At 62.5% G+C, this 19,264-nt stretch overlaps 1 protein-coding gene across 1 annotated transcript in view; it reads right to left on the bottom strand.

Annotated features, from left to right (window-relative positions):
- Positions 1 to 2,823: 2,823 nt before the first annotated feature.
- The window catches only part of FAM20C (FAM20C golgi associated secretory pathway kinase), a 47,341-nt gene continuing 30,900 nt past the window's right edge, over positions 2,824 to 19,264 (bottom strand). The window contains exons 4-10 of the mRNA XM_081791589.1: positions 14,064 to 14,156; positions 12,602 to 12,717; positions 6,250 to 6,430; positions 5,524 to 5,633; positions 5,285 to 5,366; positions 4,397 to 4,456; positions 2,824 to 3,824 (exon numbers count right to left, since the gene is read on the bottom strand). Of these exons, the coding sequence (XP_081647715.1) occupies positions 3,575 to 3,824; positions 4,397 to 4,456; positions 5,285 to 5,366; positions 5,524 to 5,633; positions 6,250 to 6,430; positions 12,602 to 12,717; positions 14,064 to 14,156 (892 nt within the window). The 3' untranslated portion in view covers positions 2,824 to 3,574. The remainder of the gene's footprint in view (positions 3,825 to 4,396; positions 4,457 to 5,284; positions 5,367 to 5,523; positions 5,634 to 6,249; positions 6,431 to 12,601; positions 12,718 to 14,063; positions 14,157 to 19,264) is intronic.

Raw genomic sequence — 19,264 nt, 5'->3', positions numbered from 1 at the left:
AAAAACCACACAGAGCGGAGTCGTGAGTTCCCGTAATTGTACATCCTCTCCCGAGGAGCTGATCCTCTGGACAGAACGGCCTTTCCTGTCTGCCTGGTTCCCGGAAGGTGCTCGTCACCGGCTGGGCTGTGCTGTTGTCTCTTCTGCAGAAAGAGCTGGTTCCTCGTTGTTCCACGTCTTCCTGGACACGGCCCTCCCGCCCCCGTCCTGCCCACTGAACCAGGCTGGCATCCCTCCCCGTTCCTGCTTTCCCCCCCGTCTTGATTTTCTTCCTGGTCTGCTGGTGCATCCTCTGGCACGTCCTCCTGGGCACAGGCTGTTCAGGGCCCGTGTCCTCACCCGGGCCCGGTGGGCTCCTCGGTGGGCGGTCGGCCTGCTGGGCCGTTGAGGGAATGTGGCTTCTGGCGTCGTGCCCGTCGTATCCCAGTGGCTGAGCCTTGGGAAAGTGCTTCCCTGTGTCGCGGGGACGAGGAGCCTCCTTTCTGCCTGAGATGCCCTCTTCCCAAGTGGCCTCGGCCTTCGGACTTGTGCGGTGGCTTCGCACTGGCCGATTTTAACAAGGACCCTTCTAAGTCAGGCTAGTGAGAGCCTCGCCCTGGATGGCGGATCGGGTCCCCATCCCCCAGGGGGTGTCTGGTCCCCCTGGCCCGCTTCAGCAAGAATCCTGACCCCATGCCTCCTTAGTAATTTCCAGCCCACTGACCCCCTGCTCTGTGGCTGCGAATCCCCGCTTTGTCACGCCGTGTCCTGAGCTGAGCCTGGGTGAACAGGGACGTCCCTGTGCCCACAGTCTGCTCTCACTGCCAGCCTGCGCTGGGCTTTCTCTGAGGCACCTGCGCGTTCTGGTTCCAGTGATGCTGCCTGGCTTTTGAAGGGCGGCAGATTATGTCACCCCGAGATGGGCCTCTTGGGCGTGAGGATTATTTCGAGCTGGTTGTTTTGAGAATCAGCAGACACAGGAGATACTCTGAAGTGGAGTGGAACCTACCCGTTTGCCGGGGACGTTCGCGCTGAGAAGGGGAACCCCCACGTGCAAGGGTGTGCCCCGTCCTGGACCAAGAGGAGTCCGGGCCACAGAGACGGGCCCAGACCTGAATCTGTGTGACAACCACACGCTCACTCTTTCCGGTCACCTTTTTCCTTCTGTCTTTGCTCAGGAAACTCCAAAAGACCTGGGGGTTCTGTGTTGGGACCCAAGAAAAAAGACCAAAAGTGTATTTCCTGTTATGCCACAGGCGCCCCAGGAGCCCCACATGCCAGGCAGCTTACGCACGGGCTCTTAGAGCAGGTGCGGCTCCTGGTGGGTCCCCTGCTGGCCTGCAGGTGGCTGTCTCCTGCCTGTCCCCACGTGGCCTGTCCTCTGCATGTGCGGGGAGGAAGACTCCCCTCCTCTTACGAGGAGGCCAGTCCTAGTGGATTGGGGCCCCAGCTCTTGACCTCACTCAACCTTATTGCCCCCTTAAATGTCCATCTCCAAATGCACTTACACTGGGGGTCAGGCCTCCACCCAGGAACTTGGGAGCAGGGTCTCTCCTACCTCTGTCCCTTCCCCATCCGTCCCTGTCTGGAGTGGCCTAGTTTGTGCCATACGCATGGGTTGGTCACCTCTGGTGATGTCCGCTGGGTCAACAGCGGGTCCTGCAGAAGCTGCCCGGCCAACCGTACTGGACCAACGGTGGTTGGACGGGGGGGGGGCTGGAGCCGTGTGCAGCATTGACTGACCCTGAGTCAGAGGCCACGACACCAGCACTCCGTTCCCTCGGGGAGGCCTGGGGTGGGGGGGGACGCACCGTCCGGGCCACGGAGCTGTCTGCTCCCTCTCATGGAACCACAGCAGGCCCCCCTGGGCACTCTACTCCTCCCCACGTGGCAAGGACAGGGACCGAAACGGGAGACCGGAGAAGGGTGGTGGGCAGGGCCAGAGGTACGCGGGTGCCGGCCATCGGGCGAGCCCCGGGCTGGAAGCCTGTGCTAGGCAGGGAGTGGGAGCCACGTCCCCCGTTTACTTCCTTGCAGCCTAAGGCTCTTTTGTGGCTGGGCTGTGGGCAGGCCTCCCGCACCTGAGCGCGGCCCGGGTGGGGCTCAGGGACGTGGAGGAGCCCTCCTGCCCCTCAGTGAACAGCTGGCCGTTCTGGGAACCTGAACTGACTTTGGGGCCCAGTGTCAGACCCTCACGGAGCCTCAGTTTCCCCATCTGTGAAACGAGGAAAAGAAAATCGACCTTGCCGTGTTGCTTTAGAGACCAGTAACAGTTCATTTCGGCTGCTTTGCGAGGTGCCGAGCACACGGAAAGTGATGGTCCTGGGGCAGCAGTGGGGCTGGGAGCATAAGAGGGGGTGCCCAGGAGGCACTGGGGGCTCTGATTTCCAGCGCCCTCTGCTCCCAGGCGTTCTCATGCTGCAGGGTTTACGTGAGCCCTCGGTAGCGTGCTCTCCTTGGAAGCCTCGGGGCTGGCCTGTCACAGTGCCCTCTGCCCTCACGGTGCTGCACACGGAGAAGGTCTGGGGAGCCTCCAGGCCCCGCGGCCAGCAGGGCGGGGCAAACGTGGTGTGCCCACAGGTGCCAGTGCCGTGTAGATGTGATGCCGCCCTCTGGGACCAGCCCGTGTCTTCGGGGACCCCCTCCCAGCTCTGTCAGTGCCTGCCACAGCAGGAGTGGGATGGGCGGTTGCCCCCAGGCCCACGCCTCCTGCTTGCCTACGGGCCTCTCTTCCCAGCCACGGCGCCAGGCCACCCTGGGCGCTCCCAGCTCCAGGACTGACTTCTGTGGACGGTGGGCGGGCAGGCAGCCGAGCTCAGGGTGTGAGGGACCCGGACCCCAATACACATTTGCTGTATTTTTATTGCACTTTTACCACATTGCAATCTATTCCACAAAAATGCTGCAAAATTAAGCCTGTTGCTGAGCCCCGCGGAGGGGCCCGTGTGACGTATTTACATCAACCATCAGAGCAAAGTCAGAACAGCAGCAGCACCCTCAGCGGCCGGGGAACGTCCCCGGTGCTGCCGAGCGGCTCTGAGAAATGGAAGACGTGGTCATTTACGTCACTCTGGAGCCAGGAGTCTGTCGACCAGCCCGTGGTTCCATCAGGAGCCTCCCGGGCACCGAGGTGGGACGGTCGGCTGTCCGGCTGCAGGGCCCCCAGGAAGGAGGGGAGAAGGGAGTTTGTTTCAAGTTAGGTCCAGATGTGAGCAAACTTGGTGGGAGAGTCCAGCCCCGTGGGCTCTGCCCCCTGGTGTGCATTTGGTAGCTCGGCTGGCGTCCGTGTGTGTGTGGGCGTCGCTCTCTGTCTATGCACATACACGCCACGTATAAATACAAAATAGTACGTAAACGCTTCCTTTCCATACAGAAAAGGTGGGTCGCCCCCGCCGCCAGGCCGCCTCCGTCCGTGAGCACAGAGCGCCCGCTCCCCGACCTCCTCCGGTCTCGAGGACGAATACGACGTGTCCTGTCGGACCCACCGCCGAAGGTTCCCGGACTCTGGGAGTGGCCTGTCTGTTCCCAAAGTCACTGAACGCAGGGTGTGGACGCACGTGTCCCTCCTCCGTGGCAGGCCGGCGGCTCTCGGTCACTACCTGCCGGGGGGGACTCTGTGCTCAGGGCCCAGGTCGTCCTCCACCACGCTGTGCGGCCCGTCCTTCTCCACACAGTCCCTGACGGCCTGCAGCACAATGCGGAGCCTCCGGTCCAGGGCCTCCAGGTGAGGCTGGTACAGGACGGGGGCCACGCGGTCCTTGCTCAGGGACTCTGCCATCAGCAGGCTCAGCTTGTACTCCTCCTTGGCCAGAAGCTGCAGCCGCAGGTAGGTGGACTTCCTGACCCTGCAGGGGAGAGGGAGGTCAGGCGCCAGCTCGCAGGAGGCGGCGCCCGGCCTCTAAGGACTGGGCGCGGGGCGCTGGGGCAGGACGAGGGACCGCGTCGGCCCCGAGCGGGGAGGCCACGGGTTGGTCCTCGGCCTGCCTAGGCCCCTGCGTGCCAGAGGCGCCACGGTGAGGGTCCCGCCTGGCAGAGCAGGGGGCCACGTGAGGCCTGGCAGTACACGGGCAGACGCAGGGCGGGGAGGGACGGCCTGGCCCCCCGGGAGACGGCGCTCGGCTCTGCGGCACACGCCTGCCGGGGCCGGGCAGACCCAGTGCGCCTCGCAGACTGCTGTCCTGGCCCTGACAGGAGGATCCGGTGGGGAGCCCCGAAGAGGGTGGCAGAGAGTGCTGGGGACAGGACCCCTGTCCGGGCGCCAGTGTCTTCAGCCGTAAGATGGGCCGTTATGGGGTCTGTGGGCTGTGTGCTGGGAAGGGCCTTGGGGCTCTGGCCCGCATGCCGCAGGGACTGGGGGTTTCTGCTTAGCCTGGGGACGGGCCGGGGCTCCCTAGGGGGCAGGCAGCGGAGGCCTTACCTGCAGCATTGCTGTAAAGGCACCAGAATGGACAGCTCATCGTGGGAATATTTTCCAAACCTGCCCAAAGGAGAGGAGAATTGTCCAGGGTTTCGCCTGCGTGCCGAGGGTACCACAGAGCAGCCCCGGGGACACCCAGGGCCCTGGAATGAGCACCTCACGTGTGCCCTGCTGGGACGCCAGGGCCGTGTGGCCCGGCCCCTGCTGTCCCCGGCACTGGACGCAGGGCCTGGGATGAGGGAGGTCCTGGAAGGTAGCCTAGCGTGCTGGCCGCTGCGTGGGGCAGGAGCTCTGACACGCAGGGCCCTAGGCAGGCGGGGTGGAGAAGGCAGTCGGTGGTCAGCTCAGCCCAGTGCCGTCTTTTGTGCTGGGAACTCGTGGCCCCCACATGCCAACTGTCCGGGTGCCCGGTGCCCACTTTCCCCGAGGCATCTGAGAATAGCTTTCGTGGCAGCTTTAACCATTTGGGGAGGGCAGGTCCTGTGTCCCTGCCTGCTAATCAGGCAGATGGCCCTCCTTGGTGGCTCCGGCCAGCAGTGGCCACAGGCCCCCCCACAATGGGGGCAGGGAGGACCGTTTGTCCCTGCCAGCCAGTCCCAGACATCCACATGAGGCATGAAGGGCTCCTCACGGCCCTGTCCTTCCTGGCAAGCACCCTCTCTGGGCCTCAGTTTCCCCAGGGCAACATGGGGACACAACAGGGCCCAGTGCACAGGGTGACTGCCCCTGAGGGTCAGAAGGAGCAACACGACAGGCACTTCCTGCCGACGGGAGCCAGAGGCCAGGGGCCCCCACCCTGCATCACACACAGAATGCCCTTGGGGAATGGCCCTCCCCGCCGCCACAGTCTGGGCCCCCCGGGTCTGTAGGAGCAAGAGCACGGCTCACCCTCTTCCGTTGTCCAAGTGGATGATAAACGTCTCATTCCCAAACTTCTCAAAAGTCTCATAGTGATGACGGTCCATGTTCCCTGTGGACAGAAGCAAGCTGAAAACCCAGGGCTGTCCCCCCCCCCCCGCCCCTGTGTGACACCAGAGCCGAAACAACGGAGCAAAGCGTGTGCCGTGGCCACAGCCGGTCACGTGCACGGTGGGAGCCCCGGGTGCAGGCCGGGGCCGCCGACATACCCATGAGGAAGTCAAAGATGGTCATGTCCATGACGTCCAGCACACGATGACTGCTGTCATAGGGGGGCGTCTGCTTTACCTCCTCGCAGTAGTCGGGGTCCACTTCCCACCTGCAGGGGAGCCACTGTGAGAAGGCTGAGTTCCTCCTCTGCGTGGACAGGGAGGCCCAAAGCAGCTCAGCACGGCGGGATTACCGCAGCAACGACGGGGGGTGCAGAGAGGCGTCACCACAGACTAGCGCCGCTGGCCAAGGCTGCATTAACGGGAGTACGGGGCTGGGAGGTGAGCAAGCCATGTCTGGAGGCCGTCATCAGCCCCAGATGCCAGGTTTCGGGGGGGGGGGGGGGTCGCTGTTAGGAAACAGAGCCTGGACACCACGCCCACAGAGACACCTCCACGGCCACCTCTCTCGTCTGAGGGACAGGAAGGGCAAGGAGTGCAGGCCGAGTTTGGACACTGAGAGCCTGTGCTTCTGGGCTGGCCAGCACCACCGCGGGGGGGCACCTCTGATTCTCAGGGGGAGGAAGCCCCGTCCCGCCATGTTTTCACAAAGCGGAGGTCTCGTCTGTGTCGGGAGGGGGGAGGTGGGCGGAGCTGGGCGCGCCTCCCTTGCCCGACACCCCTTCACACCCCGTGGCCCTCGACAGGCCCGAGGCCCCTCCGAGCAAAGCGCTGTCAGAATGAGGAGGTGGGCCCGGGCCTGGGCTCGGCCTGCCCAGCACTCACTCTGCCTTCTTGCGCTTGTGGTAGGAGCGCCGCCAGGGGTTCCGCCACGTCTTCCTCTTGGCCAGGGACAGGTCTGGCAGGAAGGCCGCCAGTGAGCCCTCGATCTGGTCGGGCTTCCCACACAGCGCGTGCTCCGTAGAGCAGTAGTAGGAACACTCGCCGTAGAAGCAGACGTTGTTGGCTGGCGGCAGACAGACACAGGGGTGAGTAGGGAGCAGCGCGTCCCACGCCCGCCCTCCCGCACGCCCGCCCGGGCCTCCCGCGTCCGCACCGTCTGTCGGACTTGCGCAGCCCAGATCTCCCATTGCTGCAACCCCGTGGTACGGGACACGGAGGCCCACGGAGGGGGGGCTGAGCGGCCCGAGGCCACCCAGCTGTGGGAGACGGGACGGCCTCGACGGAAACTCTAGAGTCAACGCTCAGAGGCTTAAAGGCATAAAGGAAGCGTGGACAGTCCACGGCGGGAGGGGATGTCTGCGAATCGCACATCCGAGAAGGGTCTGCGTGTGGCACATGTGAGGAGCGCCTCAGGCGTAAAAAGCTGAATAATCCAACTGACACACGGGAAGGGAGTTCAACAGATACTGCAAAGACGCGAGGGGCCAACAGGGACGTGGGAAGATGCTCCACACCATCGGTCGTCAGGGGAATGCGGTGGAGTCCACAGAGACGCCCCTTCTTACCCACCAGGCTGGGTTTGCTCAAGAGAACAGGCGTTTACAGGTGTTGCGGAGGATGGGGAGAGACCGGGGCCCCGGACGGAGCTGGTGGGGCACAAACTGGGGAGGCCGCCGCGGAAACCAGTTTGGGGGCTTCTTAAAAACTTAGGCACAGAATGGCCACACCACACAGCAGTTCTGCACCCAAGAGACGTGGGCACGTGTCCGCAGCGTGCTGCACGCGGGGGCCACAGCAGCCCCGGTCACAGAGGCCGAAGAGTGGAGGCAGTCTGCACGTCCATCCGGCGGTGAGCGGGCAAACAGAGCGTGGTCCACGCACCGCACGGAACGCTACGTACCCTTAGAAGGGGTGAAGCCCCAACACGCACTTCGCTGCAGACGAACCACGGAAACGCGTGTGCCGTGAGAGAAGCCAGACACGGAACACCACGTGTTGTCAGATGCTGTTGACGTGAAGTGTATCCCACAGAAATATTGGTGGCTCGGGGGCTGGGGGAGGCGGGAGCTGGGGGTGACTAACAGGGACGGGCTCCTTTTTGGGGTGAGGATAGCGTGCGGAGATCAGCGGGGCTGTGGCACGACGTGACGAACGTACCAAAAGCCACTGAATGGCACACTTCAAAATGATGAGTTTCATAAAAAAATAGGGTGGGGCAAATTTAACTCGATCTAACCCATATGTATAGGCAGTTACTTAAAGAATAAAACGCCCTGGTCATTTTGTTGCCCAGAAAAGTTAATGAATTTCATGGCGCCCGAATCATGTCTCGATGAAACAAGTCATTCAGAAAGCGGGCACCTCTTGCTGACCAGGCGGCACGCTGATTTGTTGCCAGAGGCCCCCGCCGGTCAGGGGCGCGATGGCGCTCATGTGTGTATTTACTGGTAGAATCTTGTGTTCAGTAACTTGTCTGTTTGGTGGAGAGACCCTCAAGAGCCCGGGGAGTGCAGCAGCCAGAAGCCCCCTCCCAGCTGTGCAAACGGCCAGTTCCCCAGACGAGGGGTCTCCTTTCGAGCGGCTGCACGCCCTGCCCGCATGGCAGTCACGAGGCTCCCGAGTCTTCTGGCCACGCTCTCGCTCTCCATGGACTCCTGACGTGAGCCTGGCAGGCCCTTCTAGCCACAGTCTCCGTGTCTGGTGGGCAGTCTCCATGGGCAGCCGTCCAGAGGAGATGGGGGGCCGGTGCAGGGGCTCCCGCCGCGCCCTGCCGGCACATGGGAGTCTCCGCCTGGATCGCCTGCCTCTCTCTTCCTGCCCCTGACCTCATGATCCCCGAGCCGGTGCTGGGGAATTGCTGTGAGGACAGTCTGGGAAAGGTCAGTCTGTGGTCTTGCCTGCGTGTTGACGCAGTTCATCAGCGACCCCCCGACACACGGTGCAGCCATAACTGAGGAGGCCGCCCCACTTTCAGGGGGACAATCTATCTGATCCTGTTGGCCGGAGCCCTGGGATTTGCTAAGCTAAGAGCCTAAGCTGGCTTTGCTCAGAGAGAAAGGCATTTCTTGAGTGCACAGCACTGTCCTCATCAGACATCCAAATCTGGTTTCTGAAGGAGCAGCCAGGGTGGGGCCCGGAACACTGCCCAGAGGTGCAAAATCGGTGTGGTGTTTCACCTCCTTGTGCCTCGGTTTCCCCACCTGAATGAGGGCCCCGGTAGTGCCTGCTCATGGGCTTGGGAGTATTAAACAGGAAATGTGGGTAAGATCAGATGTCTGACGCTGAGTCAGAGGGCAGTGCAGGTGAGCGGTCACTAGGTCACCCCCGCACTTGGACGGGGGAGGGGGAGGGGGAGGAGGGGACATGAGCCCTTTCTCGTCTCAGCGATGACGTCTCAGTAGACGGCGGGGAGAAGGTGGGGGCCAGAGTCAGCCCAGGAGAACCTGCTTCCCTGCCACTCTGGGGCCACCGCCTCCAACTCCGGGGACCTCGGGGGGCGGGGGGTGGGGGCAGGACGGGCGACCCCGAGCGAGAACCTGGTCTCTGTGGAGCTGGAAAGCATGTGGCTCGAGGGCTGAGCATGGGGACCGGGAGTGTCCCAGGCCTTTGCACGGCAGGGAGGAGGGTCCAGAAGAACAGGACGCTTACCGTCCTAACCCCACCTGGATGGATCTGGTGTGGGTGGCTCTCAGGTGGGGCTGGAATGCTGGGGAGCCACCATCGCTCAGGAGTGGCCTGAAGGTGTCCGGCCACAGCTCTGGGGACCCTTCTTACCCTCGTGCACATTTAAACTGGATGCTGTGTCCACAACGTGTGGGTAGAGGCCTTGTGCCTACCCAGCCAGACCCAGGCCTGCATAGCAGGAAAAAGAGTCACTTGAAAGATGTGGGGCTGAGTGGCTGGGAGGGAACAGGAGGGGCTCCCAGAGCTGCTCACAGTCTGTGTCTTGTCCTAGAGGTGTTTACGTAGGTGGGTTCCCCTTGTAGAAACCCACGGATGTGTGTACCTTCTAGGATGTATGAGATGTGTCCATGGAGATTTACTGCAAAGTACAAAGACTTTTGTGGGGCTCAGCACAACTGGATTCTGACCCAGCCTGCCTTTGTGGGGCTCGGCACAACTGGGTTCCGACCCAGCCTGCCTTTGTGGGGCTTGGCACAACTGGGTTCCGACCCAGCCTGTCTCTGCACTGTTGCTTGGCGGGGGCGCTTAGCTGCTCTCCTGAAAGAAGACGTATCTGCTTAGACTAGGAACCGATTCCGCCTTTTGTTTATAGGAAGGGATCCACACCCTTCTTCACCCACCACATGTGGGACTTCGGTGCTGGGATTCTGGACACTGGTGGCTCCGTGGCCCCTTTGAGAGCCCCCGGCAAAGCTGCCATGCGCCCCGGTGAGACCTCGAGACCCAGAAGCGGGGTTCCTGCAGGGAGGCCGCTGTGCACCAAGAAAGCAAAGTGTAGAAAGTTCTTGACTCATTTTCCTTTCTTGACATTTCCTCCACTTCATTTGGGGTGGGTTACTGAGTCTCCTCTCGGCGGTGCCCATCACCAGATGACCAGGTAAACGACATGGGATGCACCCACCCAGGGCCCCGGGACCCTGACATAAAGAGCAACACGCAGACACCACACAGCGATGTGGAGGGACCTCAGAAGAGTGCTGTCGAGCGACAGAAGACAGACAGACCGCCGGTCACCCCCACTGTGCAAAACCGTAGAAGCAAAGAAACCCTCAGATACGGAAAGCAGATAGCGCTGTTGGGGGTACAGGGCAGGATGGGACCGGGGCAGACGGGCCAGTTCGTTGCTTCTCTGCTCGTGTCAAAACTCCTCGAACTTCGCACGTTGATACGGTCTACACCATGCCAATCGTACCTCAACAAAATGCTTAAAATGGGGAGGGGGGGCGAGGAAACAACCCGCCCCCACAGGCTGGCCTAAGAATTAAAGGTGGAATCCCACAGCAGGTGCGTACCAGTGCCTGGCACACCGCAGGTGCCCAGTCATGTCCGTGTCCCCTTGGCCAAGGTGGAGGACACGGCGCCCGCGGTGCAAGCCTTGCGGGCAGCAGCAGCCCTGTCTGAGGGGGCTGGGGGCTGCTCACGGGGGGACAAACTTGTTTCAGGCTGAGGGGACATTATCCAGCCTGAGTGTCCCCACCCACGGCCCGCTCTCAGCAGCAGCAGGCCTTTTCGGCCCCTCCGCCGGCACCAGAACAGTCTCTCGGCGGGCTCTGTGATGGAGGCCCCAGAACTCGTCCAGGTCAGACAGGTGGAGGAGCATCCCTCTAACGGGGAAACCAGGTGATGGGCGTGGGGGAGCGGGCGTGTTTCATCTTAAGTTCTGAGCACTGAACGATGTCACTAGAAATGCTGCAATGAGAATCGGAAAGACCACTGACAGGGGGCATTGGCCTGGGGGGTCCCGTGGGCGTGGCCTGGGGCCGTGTGGGCGTGGCCATGGCCCGGAGGGCGTGGCCTAGTGCCCTGTGGGTGTGGCCTGGGCCGTGCGGGCGTGGCTGTGGCCTGGAGGGCGTGGCCTGGGGCCGTGTGGGTGTGATCGTGGTCCGGAGGGCGTGGCCTGGAGGGGGTCTTGTGGGCGTGACCGTGGCCCGGAGGGCATGACCTGGGGTCGTGTGGGCGTGGCCTGGGGTCTTGTGGGCGTGGCCGTGGCCCAGAGGGTGTGGCCTAGTGCCCTGTGGGTGTGGCCTGGGCCGTGTGGGCGTGATCGTGGCCCGGAGGGCGTGGCCTGGAGGAGTCTTGTGGGCGTGGCCTGGGGCCGTGTGGGCGTGATGATGGTCCGGAGGGCATGGCCTGGAGGGGTCTTGTGGGCGTGGCCGTGGCCCGGAGGGCGTGGCCTGGGGTCGTGTGGGCGTGGCCTGGGGCCGTGTGGGTGTGGCCGTGGCCCGGAGGGCGTGGTCTAGTGTCCTGTGGGCATGGCCTGGGGTCCTGTGAGTGCGGCCAGCTTAGACTCGGAGGGCTCATCGCCACGTGGGGCAGCAGCCGGGGCAGCAGGGGCGGCTGACGGTGAAGGTGCTGGGGACGTCCAGGCTGGAGGACGAGAGATCCCAGAGTCCCTGACAGGCTGAGGTGGAGGAGGAGCTTGCTGTCTCGGGGGTGGGTGGGTGGGGATTCCAGGGGAAAGCCCTAGAACCCAAGGTTGGAGAGGCAGGTGTCCACCCTTGGAAAAGAAGGGCCTTTCCAGCAACTCAGGCTGTGCAGACAGGAGCTGAATTACCTCTGAGCCGACGGGCTCCCTGTCACCGGGGGCGTCCAAGCAGCCTGCAGCCTTGGGCAGGCTTAGACGAGGCTGATGAGAAGCCCTCCGAGCCCCCTCCCCTTTGGTTTCTGGTCGGGTGGTGAGACGCTGCCAGCACAGGGGGTAGGGGCACATAACCTCTACGTGGGTTTTATGTGCACGAACTAACAGATGGACCCACGCCACCAGGAGGGTATCTGTCTCGGGGTGGGTCCCGCTTATCACCGCACTCCACTTCTCTGCCATCGCCGGGACCTTCCAGAACCGAATACGAGGTAGAAGGTGTCCCCACCCTCAGGCCCAGCAAGCAGGGGGTGCTCAGCACAGGGCCTCGCCCAAAGGAAGTGCTCACAGGGACGGACGGACAGATCGCAGAGCCCTGAATGCCACATCGAAAAGCTCCTGGGGCAGGTGATTAGGTAGGGCAGGAGTTTGTGTGCGTCTGAGACTGATGATTAGCACCGCTCTGTGGCAGGCCCTTGTGCTGGCCCTCGAGGGCGCCAGGGGAGGCCGCCACTCTACTCGCTCTTCCTGCTGAGCCGGGGGAGGGAGGCAGAGGAGTCCTTGTTGCTGTGTGAGGGTCTTGCTGCAGGGGGGGTGGGGACAGGGTGGTGGTGCCTAAATCCGGGAGGAAGTTCAGGGAACAGAGGTCTCCTCCAGCCGGACCACTTGGAGGAGACTCTCTGGGGAGGCTGAGAATTTTCAAAAATGCACTCATTTTCCTTTAAAACAAATGGTAGGAAAAAACCTCTGTGCCCAGCCCAGGGGATCAATTCCATGATGATGACTTGGCCATTTCTGGCAGGCTTTTGACACTGTGATGTAGATACACCCCGAAGTGGAAGGGGCAGCCCTTGGGTGGATTATGCAAGAAGAAACTATAAGTTTCTTTCTTCTTCTTCTTCGTAAAGGTAACTAAGCTCGCTGTTCTGTGTGCAGTGAGCCAGGAAAGGGGCCTCCCCGAGTGCAGGTTACCTGGAGAGATGAAGAAGGTTCTCCACAGCTTCTTGTCTCTCGTGACGTCCCGGATTTCCTTGGTCATGTTGACCATCCTGCCGGCCACCGGAGGGACCCGGCGGAAGTCCAGGATCCTGGCGGGAAAGTGACAGGGGAAGGGTCTTCACCTCCGTGCCCCGGCCCTCGCTAGGCTGGTGCGCGGTGAACGCTCCCATCTCCGAGTCCCGCTAGGCCCAACGCGGGGCCCACAGCTCTGACTGGTGCCATCGGCCACCAGCGAAAATGGGCCCCACGAGGACCACGGTGGGTGGTGTTCTGCTTCCCAGTACCGGCCTGCCAGTGCCTGGGCCCTCAGGGCTCAGGTCGGAACAACGTTAAATTAGCTGCTTTTAATGGAACGCTCTCTAACCGCGCTGCACTCGCTCACTTAAACGGGACGCCGATGGGCCTGCAGCGGCCTCTGGGGGCAGCGGCTGCGCGTGGGGAATGTGGGCGTCTTGCGTGCCGCCCGCACTCCGCCCGCTGCGTGAGCCGTCCTGCGTCATCAACAGGCCTCACCTTTCCGAATGAGGAACCCTCATCGGCTTCGTGGCAACTGTTCCTTTCACAGAAAGGCCTTTTTCTGGGGTTAGGCTGCACAATAGTTGACATTGTTGAAAATCTGACTTGGGGTTTCTGTGGCCCCCAAACCAGATTTTTGATCTTTAAAAAACAAAGCAAAGCAGGGTTTGCAAACTTGAGTGTGCACACGAATCGCGCGGCGTAGAGAGGGTCTGGGGTGGAGACCGGGAATCTGCATTCTAACCAGCCTGGGTGACCTGGAAGCTGCGGCCCAGGAGACACCCCGAGCTGGAGGTCAGGACCCTGCGGGGAGGTCGGGGAGGCTCCTCCCCCTAGACTCTTGGAACTGACTCCAGACCCCGGCCCGTGACTGTCCCTGCAGGGCAGGGATCTCTGGGCCAGCAGGGTGGCTGCTGAGAGGCCCCCCACACACGGCCCCGACACCACTGCCCACCTCGCCTGCAGCAAGGGGCCACGTGGAGCCCAGGGAGGAATTCACGTTCTGCCCGGTAGAGCCAGCCCAGAAGACGGGCGATGGGGGAGGAGGCTCGTGTCCCTTGGTGTCACCGTGGCCCCGGAGGTTACACCCTGAAACACTCTGGGTTAAAATTCCCAGCACTCATGGTCCTTTCCGCTCTTCCTTTGTTATTCCCAACGGGCCACGTCCACACTCTGATCACCAACTGCTCCCGAGGATCTCCTGTCTGGCACCGTTCGTGGTGTGGGGCCTACCGCAGGGTGTTGTAACATCTGCAGGCCAGACTCCAGCTCTGTGCGGCAGAGACTTACGTGCCTCGGTTTTCCCATCTGTACAATGGGGCTAATTATAGGATTCCCAACACCTCGGCAGGGTGTTGGGAGAGCTATTCGGGCCCACCCGCACGGTGCTCGGGCCCGGGGTGCAGGCGGGACGGCTCACCTGTCCAGGTGGAAGGCAGCGATCTCTGCGTTGTGCCTCTCGTAGTCAGAGAAATAAAAGAAGTCAGGGGGCGTCTCCTGCTCCCTCGTCTGCCTAAAGAAAACAGGATTTTTCATCACTGTGAGAACCTCCGGTGAAAGGGTGCAGGAGGCTTGTACCGGCTGGCGAAAAAGCAGGCTGTCAAACTTGCAAGAATTTTGTGAACCAGTTGTTAAAGTCATTTTATAAACATAAGTCACATTTTATTATTTACTTCCTTAAAAAGTTTATCTGTTTTGAGAGAGCGAACAAATGTGAGTGGGGGAGGGACAGAGAGCGAGCGAGCGAGAGAATCCCAAGCAGGCTCTGTGCTGTCGACACCCGGCCCGATGTGGGGCTTGAACTCATGAACTGTGAGATCAGGGCGCCCAGAAGTGACCTTTTATAAGTGACAAGTATTTAAATCGCAGCACTGGCCGGTTATTTAAGGACGTTCGACAGTTTCATGTTCAGGCTGTTACCCACCTTGCATCTGCAGGGGCGAGCAGAGGTGACGCGTGCCCCCCGCAGCCCCCCTCAGTGACCTCCTTCTGGGAGCATGACGTGAGCCAACGAGGAGGTATTTGCCACAGGAATTGCAAACTCTCCAGTCAGGCTTTTCCCCCACGAGGGAGCTGGTTACTAAATACCGCTCAGCCCACCAGCAGGTCCGCACCAGCGGCCAAACACAGATCCTCCAGAAAGGCAGATGGCCAGGCGGCCCCCGGCCCCTGAGCCTAGGGAGTGTGTGGATGGCAGAGGGCCAAGGGCCTCACAGGAGTCACCCCGACACAGAGCAAGGGGACCGCCCTGGGGCGTCAGCTGGGGCCAGGCTCAGGCGGCAGCGTTTGTCCCTCTGGCTGCTCTCAGCCTCCCACCAGCATCCCCGCCCAGACAGCGTCCCCCTGGGGGGCGGGGGATGTGAAGGAGTCTGCGAAGCTCCTTGGGGGCCACCTGTGGGACCCCTCTCTGAAGCCCAAAGAGGTGGTCCATTTTCCACCAGGCACCTGCCGTTGGGGACTGTACAGTCGGCCTCCTCCCGCCCCCCGGCGGCAGCTCCCTCTGCCCCCTTCCCCTCTCCTGAGCCGGAGTGAGGGCCATCTGCTGTTTCCGACGTGTCTCCACTCTGCTGCCTTTGCTGTCACTGTTCTGTCTTCCCAGAACAGGCTTCCGCTCACGTCTCCCGAAGGCTAAGTCAGCATTCCCGAATGTGGGTCCCACCCAACCAGGTCCAGGGGCTTCTAGCACAAGAGGAGCCCTCTGAGAGGTTGGAGTTTGGGGAACATGCCTAGTAGAGCACCCTCTGGGGTCTCAACAGTGCGTATTACCACCATAAAGGCCCTGATAAGGCCTGCAGCCACTCTGTTTCTTAGCACTACACCGACTACAGAGCCCATTTTTTTCGTAGTACGTTACCACGCTCTGCACTTTTGGGAACTGCTGGTTAAAACCTACAGTGCAAGTCGTTTCTAACCGCTGCTCAGAGGCAAACTCCCTCGCAAAACTTTCCTGATGCCTTGGTGGGGGTGACCTGAGGCTCACCCCGGACCCTCCCGGACTGCTGGGCAGACGGGAGGGTTCTGTTTGGAGCAGTGCTGCGGGTCACCCCACGATGGCCCCGCACGCAGCCAGAGCCCAGCCCCAGCTGCTGCCCCACCTGCAGCATGTGTGGTGGGGTGAGCATGGCAGGGCAGCCCCCGGCTGGCCGTGCGTGCAGTCCTGGCCTCCACATCTCCTCCCAGGGAGACAGAAGAACTCTAGGACCCCTGGGCTCGGACATCCACGCCCCACAGTGAGCTGCAGACAGGCCCCGAAGGAGTAACACGTGACCCTCCGCCCCAGCCAGGGGACAGGAAATCACACACAGGACTCTCTATAGTCTATACAGGCGAACGGCATTGTGTAAGCACAGATACTGAGCAGACGCCTGGGGAGCAGGGACACATGACGACTGCAAGTGTTTGACCTCGGCAAGCAGGCAATTTCCAAAATCACGTCAGAGCAAAAACGCTCCCTGCATTAAATCCAGCTCTGTTCTGTGCCCCTGCCTGTACCTGCAGGACAATGTCCACCTTCCAGGCTGGGGGCAGGGACTAACTCAGCCCTCCACCTGGTAAGAATTTACCAAATGTCGGGGACCTTCTCCGTGCTGGAAAACGCAGGGTGGGGAGAATCACGTGTGACCTGGCCAGTAAGGTGGAGGCTTGAATGATGTTCCAGCCCTAAGAGGCCCGTTCAGGGGCTACGGCTGGCCTTGCTGGGCAGCACAGACCTCCCCACCCTTGGGGGCCACCTGTCCTCACCCTATCCAGGGGGTGTGAGTCCAGGGGGGCGGGTCTGGTGACGACCCTGAGGGTCGCTGAGGGCCGGGCCCAGAGTTTTGCCTGCCTGCTGCACCCCACGTGTGCACACAGGTGCACACACACATAGACCCACACTCACAGGCACGCCTCGCCATGACAGGGCTGTCAGGAGGGTCTCGGAGAGAATAGGGCCTGGTCCATTGCCTCCTCTCTGGCACGGCCATGCAGGCGGCTGCGAAGGAGCCTTGGGCGTCATGGAAGGACAGTTTGCTTTCCTCGCATTCGTGGTGGAAGAGACTCCGGGCCAGAGATGGGTGTGACTGATGTGAGTCCGGTCTTAAGCACATCCCACCGCTGCTGCTCTGCTCCTGGCCTGGCAGCGGACGGGCGGTCGGGGGGAGGCCCAGCCCAGGCTCTGTGGCCAGGCCGTGGGTCCCGGGCCCTCAGCCCCGAGGCCTTCTGGCCAGTTCAGCGCGCCTATGGCTGTGAGCCCCGGGCAGGTGCGGGGGGCCCAGGCAGGAGGGAGAGGCCACGAGGGTGGGTGAAGCCACAGGCTGCTGGCCAGGCTCAGCCTCCCAAACGTGCCCCCCCATCACCCCATATCTGTGGCACCCACCTCCAACCCAGGACTTTTGCCCGCACAAACCTCCTAGCCGTCTCCAGCTCTGCCTGCCTCTCTCCTCACCCCTGCGGCTCCATCACCAGACCACTCCCAGCCCAGCCCCAGGCCTTTCCCGCTTCTGCACCTTCGTGCCGGGCTCTCCACCGGCACTCGCCTTCTCCATCCTTCCCAAGGTCTGTCCCAACCCCACCCCCGCCCAGGCCTCCCACGGAGGAGCTTAACACTGCTGTACTAGACCACTGTTTGCAGGGTCTGGGGACAGGAGTGCCTAGCCAAGCGCCTGCTTTAGAACGGGTGTGCCATGAACAAGTGAAACATTGATGGAGGGAGGACGGCGAAGGGGCACCAACCGGTCCACGGCCTTGAGCTGCTCCCACGCTCGTTTCTTCAGTCTGTGCCATTGTCATCACCATCACCATCAGCGTCACCACTCTCCCCTCCACAACCATCATTCCTCCTGCATACTGACCCCTTATTGCCTGATGTGCCTCATGTGATCACGGCCGCTTGATCTGTAACGCTAACACGTGAGCGTTTCTGTTTACCAGCGTTTGGGCTTCGGTTCATTTCTCCCTTGCTCCAGCCCACTCCTCTGATCAGGTCAAACACGTGAAAAGCAGGTGGCTCTGAGCCCTGCTCCTCTGCGAAGAGACCAGCCACTTCTCGGAAGCCCTGTGACCAAGTTCCAGAACAGTTCCTGGTTCCCTCACATCTTCCACCTCAGGGCTTTTTCCAGTGACCTCCGTCCCCAGGCTGTTTACACAGAGAGGCAGCTCTTTCCCGCAACCCCAAGGCCACACAGCAGCCTTCCGCCTGGCTGGCTTGGCCTCCAGATACCCCTGTGCAGAATGACCCTGGACGTGCAGAGAGGTGGTGATGAAGTGCTGTTTGTCTGTGTGCTCAGTGGCTGTCTTCACTCCTGAGAGGCTGCGAGGTGCCCCTGGGGCCTCTGTGCTCTTCGGGCATGCCTCCAGATGTGTGAAATACCCCTGGGTGATTTTAAGGCTCCTGTAGGCTGAGAGCAACTTGGGTAGGGGTCCTAGCTTAACCCGTCCTGATAAGGGCCAGGCTGGGCGCTCAGGCAACACCCAAAGATACGAGGGGCACGCAGGGTGGGAGGTAGGCTTGGTGTGGGCGTCTCCAGTCATTCGTGCCCTTGCGTGGGAGTGAAGGCGCCCAGGTCAGCACCCATCGCCAACTGGGGGGGCGGGGGGGGGGGGCGAGTGCGCTAGACTTCCAGACCCTCCGTTGCTCGAGCTGTGAAATGGGTTCATTCCGTGCATCTCCACCCCCGCAAGGAGAACAGGGCTCTGGGCGTGGCCGGCTGGCTGCGGCTCCGGTCGCCCAAGGGGTCAGCGCTCGCTCGCAAGCGGGGAGCGTGAAGCCGGGGCTGGCAGGAACGCGCCCGGGACTACCTGGCGAGGGTGCCCGAGGGCGAGGCCGGCTCCCTGCTGGTCTCACCGCTGAAGGTCTGTGCCGAGACCACCCAGCATCGCGGAAACCTAGCCGTGCGCCGGCGGGACAAGCGTGGGGTCCGCCCGGCCCCTCGCCCGCCGGAGCCGTCTGGCGAGACGGCGTGAGCCGCAGCCCGACTCCTGCGCGGTGTGCTGGCCGCCAGCCCGCGCCTGCGGGGAGAACCTGGGGGGTCCGAGAGCCGGGTGTAGTTGCTGCAGGGGCAGGGCAGCCGGGGCGGAGGGATTTCCGGCCTCACGCTGGGCAGGCAGGAGACGCGACACGGTCCCCCCCCCCCCCCCCACCCCACCCCGGTGGGGAGGTCTGCCGGCCTCCCGCCACCTCCTGCGCGTCCCCAGAGAGCCGGAGCTGCCGCCGAGCCAGCCATTTGCGGAAGCGCTTCGCAAAAGTACTGAGCCCGCCGCACCCGGCGGGACCGCTCGCTCAGCTGCACCCGGTCGCCCGGCCGCCTCTCCTTCTCCAGGCGCTGAGGCGGAAGTTGGGCCCGGGTGTGGAGGGCAGGCGAGGGCACGGCCCACCTGGGCCTCTTCCTGGGCCGTGGGCCGTGGAAATGTGCAAGGGAGATGCTATCGGGTGCTGTGGGGGTTGGCTCGGCACCCACAGCCTGCGCCTGGCCTGTGAGGAGGGGTGGGGAGGCCAGGCAGCCGGCACGGGGAGCACGGCACCAGGAAGGCACGGTCCTCTCCTGTAGACTGAGAGGGCGGGGGCGGGTGGCAGGCGCTCCGAGGGGCTCAGGGATGGGGGGAGCCTCCTCGTCTGGCCACCCCCTAACCCCCGCCCCCGAC

Source organism: Panthera onca, chromosome E3, assembly GCF_046562875.1.
Source record: "Panthera onca isolate mPanOnc1 chromosome E3, mPanOnc1 haplotype 2, whole genome shotgun sequence".
Lineage (NCBI taxonomy): Eukaryota > Metazoa > Chordata > Mammalia > Carnivora > Felidae > Panthera > Panthera onca.
The sequence above is the reverse complement of the archived record's forward strand: the minus strand, read 5'-3'. Positions and strand labels throughout refer to the sequence as shown.